The 14,754-nt window shown below is 40.2% G+C and overlaps 1 protein-coding gene across 1 annotated transcript in view; it reads right to left on the reverse strand.

Annotated features, from left to right (window-relative positions):
• Positions 1-4,447: 4,447 nt before the first annotated feature.
• Positions 4,448-14,754, reverse strand: part of EGF (epidermal growth factor) — an 87,238-nt gene continuing 76,931 nt past the window's right edge. The window contains 6 exon segments of the mRNA XM_040238377.1: positions 4,448-5,410; positions 7,621-7,726; positions 10,968-11,031; positions 11,033-11,063; positions 11,066-11,082; positions 14,035-14,216. Of these exon segments, the coding sequence (XP_040094311.1) occupies positions 5,172-5,410; positions 7,621-7,726; positions 10,968-11,031; positions 11,033-11,063; positions 11,066-11,082; positions 14,035-14,216 (639 nt within the window). The 3' untranslated portion in view covers positions 4,448-5,171.

Raw genomic sequence — 14,754 nt, forward strand, 5'->3', positions numbered from 1 at the left:
TATGAAGTAACTTTTACCTCTAGTAATGTATTTTATTATTCATCTTCATTTTCCTTCAGCTTTGGACGCAATCTAGCTTTATGAATAAGTAAAATAGAAAGAATGTCTACCCCACTAACTTTATAGTTTGGGGGTGAGAATTAATGAGATCAAATAAGATAATGAATACAAAAGTCTTTAGTAAATTAAAAAGTACAATGCAAATGTAAGATAAAACTCAGGAGAAAAATATCTTAATAACATGGATATAAAGGTTTTTTGACCCCAGTACAAACAATCACATATATCCACATCTATGTCCACTGAGTCGGTGATGCCATCCAACCATCTCATCCTCTGTCATTCCCTTCTCCTCCCACCTTCAGTTTTTACCAGCATCAGGGTCTTTTCAAGTGAGTCAGCTCTTTGCACAGATGGCCAAAGTATTGGAGTTTCAACCTGGGAGTTGTTTTTACTTTGGCTCTCTCTCTTCATTCTTTCTGGAGTTATTTCTCCACTAATCTCCAGTAGCATATTGGGCATCAACCTGGGGAGTTCATCCTTCAGTGTCCTGTCTTTTTGCCTTTTCATACTGTTTATGGGGTTCTCAAGGCAAGTGGTTTGCCATTCCCTTCTCCAGTGAACCACATTTGTCAGAACTCTCCACCCTGACCTGTCCATCTTGGGTGGCCCTATGGCATGACTCATAATTTCATTGAGTTAGACAAGGGTGTGGTCCATGTGATCAGATTGGTTAGTTTTCTGTGATTGTGGTTTTAAGTCTGTCTGCCCTCTGATGGAGAAGGATAAGAGGCTTATGGAAGCTTCCTGATGGGAGAGACTGACTGAGGGGGAAAGGTGATCTTGTTCTGATGGGCGGGGCCATGCTCAGTAAATCTTTAATCCAATTTTCTGTTGATGGGTGGGGCTGTGTTATTTGGTGGTGGTTTAGTCTCTAAGTCTGTCCCATTCTTGCAACGCTATGGACTGTAGCCCCACCGGGCTCCTCTGTCTATGGGATTCTCCAGGCAAGAATACTGGAGTGAGTTGCCATTTTCTTCTCCAGGGGATCTTTCTGACCAAGGGATTGAACCCAGGTCTCCTGTGTTACAGGCAGTCTTTACCAATTGAGCTACAACCTAAGGCCAAACCATGGTGGAGGTAATGAAGATAATGGCAACCTCCTTCAAAAGGTCCCATGTACGTGCTGCTACACTCAGTGCCCCTAACCTTGCAGCAGGCCACCGCAGACCCAAGTCTCTGCCAGAGACTCCTGGACACTCACAGGCAAGTCTGAGTCAGTCGCTTGTGGGGTCACTGTTCCCTTCTACAGATGAGGAAATTGAAGTTGAGAGAGATTAAGCAGTTTGAACAGGGTAACAATGCTAGTTAAGTGAGGCAATGGGATTCGAACAGGGTTCTGTGACTTCAGAGACCATCTTTGTAATTACTACATTTTGTATTGTCATTAAATACATAACAGGCACCACCTCTTCTACCTGGAATCAATAATGTGCACTCTGAGAATTTAGCTGAGAAGAGTAAGGAGAACATAAAAGGATGCAACATGTCAAAAGTTTAAGGGCTAAAGTGTAAGTAATACTTTACACAGGAAATAGTCTTAAATTCTCCTTCAATATTCATATACTCTTTCCTTACAGTGTTAACTTGCTTGGTTATCTCAACATCAAGTTTACAAAACAGAAGCAACAGGGAAGGTGATGAAGAGCATCTATGGATACAGGCATGAGAACAGACAACCTGAAAATTCATAAAAGTAAGATAGCAGGTTAAAGTATTTAAACTCAAATTCTAAGGACCTTTGTATTCAGCAAAGGAGCTCTGATCATCACAAAATTGTAGCATGCTATTATGTTATGTCTTGTGTGTAACAAAATTCTTTTGTCATCAGCAAAATGTGTAATTGTGCTCAATGTGTTTCATATTGGGGTAGAGAAAGACCATTATTCTAATATATATTTTTTAAGAATATTTGATGTTTAGAGCAAGAGGCCTTGATTACCTTAAAACCTCAGTGGTAGAAAGAACACCTTAGTTTGTATTGGAGTAGTTGTTACTTTAGCTTGCTTCACACAAAGGATGCCTCATTTAGAGCTAAAGAAACTGAGGTGCAAGCACCTGCCTTGGTGTCCTAAAGGGACTCCCCTAAGGGTTCTGAAAAATACAGTTTTACTATACTTTATTGTTCTGGCAGGTGAGTGGTATAAATGAAAATAAGAACCCAGATAATTCAGGCATTGGTTTGGGATTTACACCTGTTAGTTTAGAATGCACTCTGAAGGCTTAATTGTTGAGCAAGGCACATGGTTTTTCCTTCTGGCCCACCAGAAATGGAAATTGAATCATGTCAGAAGGGCCAAATAGTCACTGTAGAGAAGAAAAAGTAGGAAATGATCACCAGTTAGGAAATTTTCCTGTTTGGTAATTTATGTGCTTCCCTAAGGTCTCTGGTTCAGATAGGTAAGTGATTAAGATGCAATGTCCATCACATTATTTTCCTACTGAACTATGTTATTGTATGTGAAACTGCCTGCAATGCAGGAGACCCAGGTTAGATTTCTGGGTCAGGAAGATCCTCTGGAGAAGGAAATGGCAACCCACTCCAGTATTCTTGCCTCGAGAATCCCATGGACTGAGGAGCCTAGCAGGCTACAGTCCATAGGGTCACAAAGAGTCGGACACAGCTGAGCGACTAACTCATGTTATTGTAAGTATATGGCTACTAGCTACAGAAACTGTCAAGTTCCAAATGGAATAAAAGAGTTCAGTATGAAACAATGCAGAGAGGGTTTCTCATTTAAAGACTTTGAAAAAGAAGAAAGAAAAATTAAACAGCAAGAATAAAATCTTGCCTGTCACAGCTGTTTAAATTACCTAGATAGTTCCCCTTTCTCCCAATCTTTTGTTAAGAATTTATTTAGTGCTTTTAATACATTTTCAATGATCACATAATAATCATTTACTTACATGAAAGGGATATAGTTGGAAATAAAGATTAACAAGAAGAACTGGAATATGTTTCAAAAGAATTGAGTACACTACTACACCTTCTATGAGGTGCTAGAAAAGAAGGCAGAATGCTCACGTTTTATGTAGTAGGTGTTGCTGTTCAGTCACCAAGTGGTGTCCAACTCTTCGCAACCCCATGGACTGCAGCATGCCAGGCTTCCCTGTCCCTCACCATCTTCCAGAGTTTGCCCTAGTCCCTGTCCATTGAATTGGTGATGTCATCCAACCATCTCATCCTCTGCCACCCTCTTCTCCTCTGCCTTAAATCCTTCCCAGCAATGTAGTAGGTGACATTTACTCAGAGTCACAATCGGGCATTGAGCATGAGAGCAGGAGATTTAGGAAATAAAAATATTCAGTCTGGAAAAGTGCAAATCAAATATCTTAGATGAAAATGCTCTTTTTGAAAAATAGATTTTTAAAGGAGGATATTTCTGTAAAGATGGGAAGCCTCAACAAAGGAAAATAACTCTTCAGGGTGACTTGCTGACTAAGGACACAAAACGTGTTTTTTCTCTATTTTGACCAGGGAGATGGTGTTAGAGCCTGATCAAGGACACAAGCTCCCGGTTTATGAGGTATGAGAGTCACTGTCCAGCTTGAAGATAACAGTTCAAAGAAAATGCTATGTTAAGGGCTATTATAATCTCATGTCATCTCTTTGGTTATCACTGGAATCCTAAAAGAGGTGCTAACACACTAAAATGCAATCTAAACACAGCTTTAAAAATGCTCACTTTTGGAAGAAGAAAAAATATTCACACAGTAATATAATTTTTGCATCATTGGGAGAATTTTAACTATAGTTTTTCTGAGGTCTATTCACTCATTAGAGATAAATGACAAGTCTTCTGATCCTCCAGATTTTCAACTGTCATAGGAAAACTAAATGCAGAAAAATCTGAATATACTAGAGGAAAGGGTCATTCTGAATAATTAACTAACATAAGTTATTCTCGCCCCACGAAATCTTTACCAAAACTTTTAAGAAGTATCTACTTGAGATGTGCTTCAACTGCTTTTCATGCTGACTTCTGGTATAACCAAAGTTCAAGGAGTTCAATAGAAAGGAAAGACAAGCAAAGGGACTAGTGTTAGTGCATACATTGAATAATCCAAAGCCCCAAATGATCCGCAGATAACTGTATTAAGTTGTATAATTTGTAATAACAATGTCTTGGCTCCAAGAATGATCTTTAATTGGAATACCTTGTGAAATTTTGTTTTATAACAGAGAGAAAGATTTCAAATATGTTTTGCTTAAAGTAACAACAGCAAGCTAGTGAAACCACTTTGCTTTAACTCTAACATCCCTTTAAACTATAATTTATTAGTTAACCAGGTATACAATGTTTATGTTATGTTTATCTTATGCACTGGTTTTAATTAGAAGAAAATTGATTGCTGTCCAAAATAAAAATAAATCAGGCAATTTGCTTACAATCTCATATTTTGAAAATAAGTAAAAATTCTGTGCAAACATAGAGAGGGGGAATTTACCATTTTTATTAGAAGAAAAAATTCTGTGGGGAAAATGATAGTAATGACAGAAACAGAGAAATCTCTTAGGTAATGGTTTAAAAGTCTTTCTTCAAAGATTTTAAAATAGAAAAAATAAGCCATGTAATTTTGAAGAAATAAGGTTCTAAGTCAGTAGATTTTTCATTAATTTATCAAAATTCATTCTGCAAAATTAACATCATGGACCACACCAATGATGTTAAATGCCTACAATATATTATAACAATAATTTTAATATTCTAACCACTTCATAAGATTGAGCTAAATGTTCTGTCCAAATAAAAGAAATTATAACTGACCAAACCAGTATGATTGATTGCTTTAACCCCAGATTTCTTCTGGGAAGGAAAAAAATTCATATTGATTATCAAACACTTGAACACAATTTATAAAGTACTATTTTCCCCATTTTGGTGTCTAATGAGATACCAAATAATTCTCTAGTTTACTTGAAAGTCTGCAATAAGACTACTTGAAGGAAGAAGCAAACACACAATATATATTTGCCTTCAACGCTGAGTAGGTGATATGTTGTAGAGATTATAGATGGAAAATCTGTATTTTTCCTGTACTTTTAAAATGAAGTCTTACCATCCATCAATACAGTTTATTCCTCATGATCTTACTTTTAATTCAAGTTTTCACTGAATCAGCTCCATTTGGTGTGGAGATCTTTGTTGCCACAAAGGGTGAGCTGATGGGAGAGGACAGGATTTCTCAACCCCCTCAGCCATGGGCCGTGCCCGTTCAGAGATAAGATGAAAGCTACACTTCATCCCCTGGTCACCGGAGCCTCTATCATTGGATGAGGCAATACTTCCGTGTTCTGTGCCCATATGCATCTGGGGCTCCATTCTCCATGATGACTGTTCCAAGGACGCTATACAACAGAAAAAAGGCATTTCAGTATTCCCATCACGTGCAGCGTGCAGCAAGTGAGACCCTTAGAGTGGTTGGAGAGTAGACCTGAAATATGAGACACAAATGACCCTATTTCTCAAGCCATTCTGAACCCAGTTTTTAAAAAATTAAAATAGTTTTGGTTAGTTAAAATGAGTCAAAGGATTGCGCTACCTGACATTGCTATTTAGCTTTCTCTGTGAACTTTCTCTCTTTCCATTTGGCCCATAAATGACCTGAAATCAGAGCTCAGGTTTTAAACGCAGTTGTATCCCTATTCCCTGACATGGTATTCTACCCTTAACCTGCACCAGTTGATGTTGGTTTAGGTCAATGAATAAGTAACTTTGGAGGCACTACTAGTATAGCTTGTGGTTTAATGGGTTTTCCAGGAGCAGAGAAAGAATTGGTTCAGAGCCAATCCTGAGCTTTTATCTCATTTTCCACTCTACCTCTAATCTCTACATGCTCTTTCCTATCAGGTATTAAACATTTATGAGCTGGCTAGACATGATTGGGGTTGTGATGACTCATATTGGGAGACAGGTATATGAGTGGCTCATACAGAATGGGCCAAACTGTTTGCAACAGAATGAGCAAAAAGAGAGAGACTCTAATTTATTTCTGAAAATACTCAGCTAACTGAGTCCTCAGTGTTTTCTGGGCTTAACCATACTCTTTCATTTGCAAAATTACATTATATGTACCTCTAAAGAAGATTACTTTCATACCAAAAAATTATTCACTTTTAGCTCAAGAAAAAGTACTATGCAAGGTATTCCACTACTTTCAAAAATTACAAAACCCTAAGCAACTTTTGATAATGCCAAATATTTTCATTATCCAGGTTAACAACACATTAAAACTATAATAAATATTATATAGTATATATTTTATATGTTATTAACATATATGTATAATAGGTAAAATATTTACTGTAGTTTTAAGGTTCAATTCTGAAATATACTTTAGTATCCAGAGCCTTCCTCAAATTAGGAAATAAAGTCATACTGAATCTGGGTTACATGGCAACATGAATGAGAGGGGGGTTTGGAGTAAGCTTTTCAAAACAAGAAGCCAGTGTTTTCTCTACAAGGAAGTTCTAGGAGGAGAGAATGGTAATCAGCGTATTTATGAAGGGCAAATGTCAGAAAATATATTTTCTGAAGTGAAATATGAAGGGGCTGAAGTGCCTCTCATGAGCAGAGAAACTATTGTCTCAAAGTTTTTTCGGACTTTTCTAAAGGTTTATGATACAAAGTGTATTCAACCTTGTCGTGTGAGTTAGGAAATACGACTATGATATATATCTAAGACCTAACCCCAAGAAGCTTATCATAATGCAACTCTTGGTAAAAGTATTATGTCAAATCATATATAACTCCATTTCTACCTGAAACAGATTGAGCTCCACAACGGCTTGAAAATGTGAGTTGATTTTATGGCCCCTCTTCTAGGGATCTGACTGGATTTCACAGATGGCCAGGCATCTGGCTGAGGGCTAGACCCTAATAAGACTTAAATAGCCCTCAATCCCTAGGAGAATCCCCAGATCAAGTTAAATTCACAAGAACTCTTTATTCTAGAACATGAAACACATTTTCTTGGAGTCATTTGCAATTTCGCTGGAACCATACTGACAGCAGCCAATATAGATCCGTAACCCCAAGGATGACCTCAAACTCCAATGTAATTCCAAGAATTCTTATTCCAAGAATAAGGTGGCACTCATTGTGTGCTTGCTTAAAGGGATCTAGCAGACTGCTCTGTGACCAGAGTTTTGAGGGAATGTGGTAACCTCACATAAGACAGGAATCTGGTCCAAATATATTTCTCTAAGCTCTGTGGCATTCCAATACAGCCACCTGTTCACATAGCTTATACAATTTCACTATTGCTTCTGTGCATAGAAAGTGAAGTCACTCAGTCGTGTCTGACTCTTTGCGACCCTTTGGACTGTAGCCTACCAGGCTCCTCTGTCCATGGGATTTTCCAGGCAATAGTACTGGAGTGGATTGCCATTTCCTTCTCCAGGAGATCTTCCCAACCCAGGGACTGAACCCGGGTCTCCCGCATTGGAGGCAGACGCTTTACCATCTGAGCCACCAGGGAAGCCCTATGCTTCTGTGCATAGATGAGACTTTCCACAGTCAGGGAAACGTCAAGATTCAGATCAAGATAATCACTCACCAGGATCCAGGGGGGAAAACTGGCCAAAATCTGCTGCCAGGCCTTCCTTGAGGGCCTCGGGTGGACTCCCATTTCCGAGGTTTTGATGTTCGTTTACAACCATGAACTGCAGAGAACAAAAGGGAGAGAGAGAACACTGTTAAAATTCATAAATTATCTCAACATACATTAAAGTCTATGGCTTTGTAATGTTCATCCTATAGGAGGGGAAAGCCAAAAGGAAGGCCCTATCAAATTCGTTTCTCTGGCTAGTGAAGGGTTCAGTTTTCAGTGAGAAGCCTTATGCTACTCTCTGTTAAAGCAACTAGGCACTACTAATACCTCTACTGAAGAATCTATCCTAATTCTGGAATCTCAACTTTTGGGCCATGGATCCCTAGGAACTACTTTTTCCCATAAGCAACCCATGAATCTACAAGAGGTCTAAAGGTTGCCCTAGATCAGATAAATAATGCCTCTTACGTGTATCTGCTCCAACTTTCCAAATATGTGTGTAGGTGCTTACTTAATAAAATTCACCTAAATATGATACCAAGCTCTGAATAATCTGGGCTCATTAATGACTAATAAGCACTCAAAAATGCAGCTACTATTTTTCAGGGATCCATGAAATATCTTCTCATGCTTGAACAGCTTGGGAACCAAAATTCTAAAAGACAGGCCCAAAAAACAACATTATTTCTCTTCGGTCAACAGAATTATTATTTATGTCATTGTTTGTACTGTCCACATTTGATTGGGCACTTGCAATGCAGGCTGACCAGAGTTAACTGGCTCACATTCACAAGAGATTAATCCACCTGCAATGCAGGAGACCCCCGTCCAATTCCTGGGTCAGGAAGATCCACTGGAGAAGGGATAGGCTACCCACACCAGTATTCTTGGGCTTCCCTGGTGGCTCAGCTGGTAAAGAATCCACCTGCAATGCGGGAGACCTGGGTTTGAGAAGAGAACAGCTACCCACTCCAGTATTCTGGCCTGGAGAATTCCATGGACCATATAGTTCGTGGAATTGCAAAGAGTCGGACACAACTGAGTGACTTTCACTTTCACACAAGAGAGATTAGAGATTAAAGTATTAATAGGTCAAAGATAAAAGGAAAGGAAAGAAGTTACCCCATGCCCCAGGATGAAGGACGCAGTTTGGTCAAGTCCTTCCTTGCCAATCAGTAACCCAGCCAAGAGGCTGCCCCAAGGCTCTGGTTGATTATGCTCCATTGGTTCAGAAATGGGCCCTCCACATAATGAGCCCATAACTCAGAAATATAGAGAATAAAAGAAAAAAAAAGTTTCCTTGACCATATTTCCTTTTGAGAAAAGTATAGGAAGAATGAGTGGTTGATTAGGGAAAGACATATTGGTGAGAGAATGGTGAATCCCTGAACACATTTTCATTTTCTTATTTTCCACAACACTAAGCATCCTTGCCACCTCCTCCTCATCAATAGCCTCCTGCAGTAACACAATGCAAAATTAACACATGACCCACTGTTTAAGGGCACATGCCTATTTTTCTCACTTGAGAAGGGAATGGCAAACCACTCCAGTATTCTTGCCATGAGAACCCCATGAACAGTGTGAAAAGGCAAAAAGATATGATACCAGAAGATGAGCCCCCCAGGTCAGGAAGTATCCAATATGCTACTGGGGAAGAGTGGAGGAATGAATAAACGGAGAGGCTGGGCCAAAGCAGAAATGACACTCAGTTGTCTGGCTCAGGCCAGACTTCAACCCTCTGCACTGCAAATTTTCCAACCACATGCCTCTCTGCTAGAACACAGGTTCCAGGATTCTGGCCTGGTTTGGGGAAGGCAGCTGATGGAAGCAAATTTGTTTCTGCTGCTTCTCCTCGTTCAGGTGCTCCCCCCATTCTCACAGATGCCCGCAGCAGCAGTTGGTGTCAAGATTGTTCTTACCACTGGGGGTCAGCCTCTCACCATGGCCCTGTGTCTGTACGCTGCTCAAGACAGCGGCAAGTGTCTCTGTTTTTAAATAAGAAGATACACACAGATTGCATTTTTCCTTCTCTCCTATGATTTAAATAAAATGAACTAAACTTGCTACCTAAAACCTGAAGGAAGTACCATATAGACTAACAATGAAATCAGGGTAATTAAGGATTGGAAGACATGAAGCTTCAAAGATCTGAGGACATTTCTGTAACTAAGTTCACCCAGAACCACACATTTAGGGAATCACTAGAAACAGAAGGGATCTTACAACCCATGTAATCCAAATGCCTTGGAGTCCTGATGAGGAAACAGGGGTTAACTGACTTGCTGAAAATTAGCCAATTGGTAGAAGAGTAAGGTCAGAATTCTCATTTCTTATTGCATTTCTGTACTCAAATTCAACCAAAAAATAAGTACACACTGAATGGCTACAACGGGCAGAGACAGATGGTTGCTTGTCCGTCAAAAGCACAGCCACAGGAAAGCTATTCTCTGAAATGCATATGAGGTAGAGGCAGGAAAATGCGATATGGGAAGGACCCCAAATAATGCCTGTGACCTTCCAAACCCCCTTAATAAGCTTTTCTCTATGTGCTCACAGGTTTCACTTCCCCATGGGCCTGCCATATATTCCAGCTTCTTCCACAATATATGCCACAAGTTATACCAACAACACACACTGAACCAGTCAACATGTCTCTGACAGGATCCTGGAAATGGAAATTCCAACCTTTGCAAGAGAGCTTGTCCCATGTCTGCCCTCTAGTGTACTAAGATCAGTGACTGAAGAGGAGGATCTATGAGGCATTTTGTTTGAACTTTGCAGTTACTATGCTTTTTGGAAAATACACAGGGTTGTCAGATAAAATACAGGATACCTAGGAATATTTGAATTTAAAATTCAACTTTCAGTATTGGTATGAATTTAACGAGGTGTTCTGTATTTTTATTTGCTAAAGCTGGCAAACTGTTTTGCTGCTGAAGTTTAAGGACTTAAAATGTGTGTAAGAGAAGAACTTTTAAGAAAATTAGGAGCAAAATCTTCAGTTTGTAAGACATCCATCTGAAAGGGATCACCTAAAAATTTGGAAAGACTTTTCACAAACATATAAAAAGCTAAGTTATAGCAAGAAAGTACTTGATGGAAAAAAGGATCCCATAAATGTCTTGGGCCATTACATTATGGCACTAGTTTAGCTTGTCTGATTAATTTAGGACATGGTTCCCCCAGCCCCACTGCCCACCCAGGACCTCCCAGTTGTTGTGGTGTTGGGTAATATTAACACCAGCTGGAAGTTATAATAGGTTCCAGTCTCTCTCAGCAAAGAACGAGAAAAAATGAACTGGGATTAATATAAAGACAGTTTCTTGCTTCATGTACTTTGGTTACATTACCCAAGGTTGGGAGCAAGAAGGCATCCCAGCCTCGCCATCGGCAGGCCTGCTACAGATCACAGTAGCTCAGTTCTTCACAAGGACTCTTTGGATTGTTAATAGCCACTTCTGAGTCCTGCAATAAAGCCAAAATGTGAGACGATCTCAAAACAAAACAGTAGCCCATTCAGCAATGGTCAGACAATTACTTTTGTTACTGAAATTTAGGTACCTAAGATGCATGAGAGAAGACAAGTATTAAGGAGCCTAGGAGCATAACTTTGGGTTTCAAAGCCTTCTTTCCTGCATTATTTTACAGATTATGTTTCACTATTTGCAAGGTACTGTGAAAAGGGAGGAGGAGGGCATGGGAGGCAGGGGAAGTCACGCATGCATTCATGGGTATATTGACTGAGGACTAACTATATCCTAGGCCTTGTGCTAGTACTGGAGACATAGCAATGGAAAAACAACAAAATCTCTGCTTAAATGGACTTTGAATTTGTAGAGAGGGGAGTGCCTATAGAAACACTAGCACAGAAATTGTGTGACACACACAATATTAACTCCATTTTATAAGTGAAGCCAGTGGCGTTGGAAGATAGTAGTGATGTACCCAAGGCACACGGCAGCCCAGGGGCTGGGTCACAATGATGGGCCAACTGCAAATTGGCATGCGCCACCTACCTCTATAAGGATTAAGTCATGAGCTGCTGAAGCTGCTGACCTTCAACACCCCCTGAAAGGAGTTCAGGGTGAGGAGCAGAAGTGAAGCACTCTGTGCTCTGGGAAAATCTGGTAGGACACATCTTCAGAGAGTTAAATTTTTTTCAGGAAAAGATTTTATGAACAAAATTCTTGCATCTCCTTTTACCTAGGAAAATACTAAAATTCTTCATGGTGATGTTTGCTCCTCATGACTAGCAATAACCTTCTGCAAAAAAAAAATATGTGCTTTATCCCACGTACTCCCCTTGCCTTCACCAAAATCACATATATTCTGACGTCCCCCACTACCTCTCTGGAGCAGTTTCTCAGAGCTATCTGAACTGCTGTCTCCTGAGCTGTAGTCTTCATTTTGCTCCAGATAAAACTCAACTCATAACTCTCCTGTTGTGCTTTGTTTTGTTTTGCTTTCAATCAACAGATATAAAGCCTAGGCTCCATCCAGGTCTATGTTAGGCATGGTGTCATGCCCTAGGGGAGGGGGCAAAAGGAAAGGAGATCTAACAGGGACCCCTGTCCTCAGAGCCCAGCCTCAAGAAGGAGAGAGGCAGGTACATCACATCTGAGCAGCCATCTAAGGGAAGGCAATGAAGGAAAGGTGTTGGGGAAGACACCAGCCAGCCTCAAGATTCCCAAACAGCGCTACTACTTCAAGGCAGATGGCAGCTCAATTCCCTTTGGGAGTGCAACCGTCAGCCACACAGCCCTGTCTGCCCATCTGAAAGTGAAAATTGCTTAGTCGTGTCCAACTCTTGGCAACCTCATGGACTTTAGAGTCTGTGCAATTCTCCAGGCCAGAATACTGGAGTGGGGAGCCTTTCCCTTCTCCAGGGGATCTTCCCATCTGCCCATCTGAGGAAGGGCAATAGGAAGATAGGGGCTGCTCTGGAAACCCATGCCAGGAGCTGTGAATTCCATGTAACAGATGGAACCCACTGGAAAATGGTGTGGGCTATTATTTTTAACCAAAGGCATCAAGGAGAACAATCAAAGTGGTTAATATAAACAGTTCCAAAGTTTCAAGGTATAGTTTGTGGAACATACTACTTCCTGTTGATTTTCTTACAAAGCAGGCCTTTCAAGAAATCAAGTTTCATAAAGTAATTATACTACCATACTTTAAAAAATTATTTAGTTTCACAAATAGCCTTTCCAGAGATACACAAAACAAATACTGTTTGGACAGTTAATCTAAATAAGACAGGCAAGACTGATACAAAGGGAGGAATAACTGATTTTATCTCTTTAAAGAAAATTGCTTAACACATCTAACTGACAAACTCAGTGCTGCAGTTGTATTTACTGGTTTACATCAGTGATGTGGCAATATTTAAGTTGGCAGTTTTAATTTGATCCCAAGAGAATCTTACTACGTTGTAGTCCACAGAATAAGAAAAAACAAAAAAAACACTTAATAATTATAGTACACGTGGACTTAAGTTTCTTCCTTCCATTTTTTTTTTTTACAGTATTTGGCAAACATCTGCTTTTCTTTTGACATTCTGTCCAATAGATGAACAGCTGATTATTCAGTATTCTGTCTAAACATCCAACATATTGATTGAACACTAGGCTAAAAAGCACAAAGTTTACTGATGGACCACTGAATTAAAATGTCAAATTTTTGCCCATGAATCCTGTGTCTCAAGATAGAAAAGGGTTTGGAACGTGGGACTCCTTGGGGAAGCTTACAGTTCTTGGAAAATCATAACAATAAGAACAGAAAGCATTTATTAAGCCCTAAATTAGCCAGACAAACTACAATAGTGCATAAAATGCTTTTAAATATTGAGGATAGTGGATGATGCTGGCCTACTTTTTAAGAAAGTGGAAAATAAGCAAACAATGTGATGCCCAATGTAGTGGGGGTTTTGTGTGTAATAAATATGAAAATACTATTATTCCACAGTTCTGAGCTTTTAATTGGCAATGATTAAAAACACAAACTCCAAGAACCAGAAACTTCCTTCCTATTTAGGGAAGATACTGATTTTCTTGAACAGAAGTTAATATTTTGTGGGAAATCAACTCAATGGACAGGATGTGTGAAAAATTAGAGTTATACAGGCTGGGATGGGGTAAAGGGAAGCCTGTGATGCTAAAAGAAAAAGGTGGAATATAAAAATGCATGATGCTAAATAGCCACCCAATAAACTACATAGGTCTATGGACAAAGACTGGAAAGGAACAATAAGACCACAGATGTTTGAGAGCAGTGAAACCCTGGATCATTTTTTGTTTTCTTTTCTTTTCACTGTTCTTCCAGTTTTTAAATGAAATAAGTATGTAGAAGCAGCTCATCTCCAAGAGCCCTTGGGAGGAGCTTGAAAGAGGTGGAAAGTTCCAGCAGAAGCAAAATCACCGGTAGTAGTAGTGAGCTCTGCACAGCCCCAGGAGCAGCAGGAAAGCCAGCACCAGCACGCAGCCAGCCACCGGGCTGACGTTCTGCTGATGCCCATGGCCAACACAGTGCGGATCCCACCCATCGAAGTCTGCGTACTCACATCACTTCCCGGGGTAGCCAACGGGTCAGCTGTGACAACACACAAACAGAAGTCAGCAGTGAGCCATGGCCAAAACACTTGTATTTTTGTACTCACTAGGCAGTCAGCTCTCACTTCAGCCTCATACTTTGGGAAGAATATGGAAAATCCATCAGGGGTCAGTCGCTGCTGTTGTTCACTCACTCAGCTGTGTCCCACTCTTGCAACCCCTTGGACTGTAGCCCACCAGGCTCCTCTGTCCGTGGGATTTTCCAGGCAAAAAATACTGGAATGGGCTGCCATTCTCAGGGGATCTGCCCGACCCAAGAATCGAACCGTGTCTCCTGCACTGGCAGGCAGTTTCTTTACCACTGAGACACCAGGGAAGCCAAATGGGTCAGTTGAAATCACTCTGATGTACAAGTTACTGCAGTATAGACTTCCCCCATTGGTCTGTTGGCCCTGGGATTGATTCGGGGTTATTTGCATTCCACCTCTATAAGGCACTGCAGAACACTGATTAAAGATCAATTTCCGTTAAAAGAACAACTGCCTCTCTCTAAGACCAACACAAAGCAACCCTGCCCTAGTAGCAAAGC

The sequence above is a fragment of the Oryx dammah genome, unplaced genomic scaffold (genome assembly GCF_014754425.2).
Source record: "Oryx dammah isolate SB20612 unplaced genomic scaffold, SCBI_Odam_1.1 HiC_scaffold_3, whole genome shotgun sequence".
Taxonomy (NCBI): Eukaryota; Metazoa; Chordata; class Mammalia; order Artiodactyla; family Bovidae; genus Oryx; species Oryx dammah.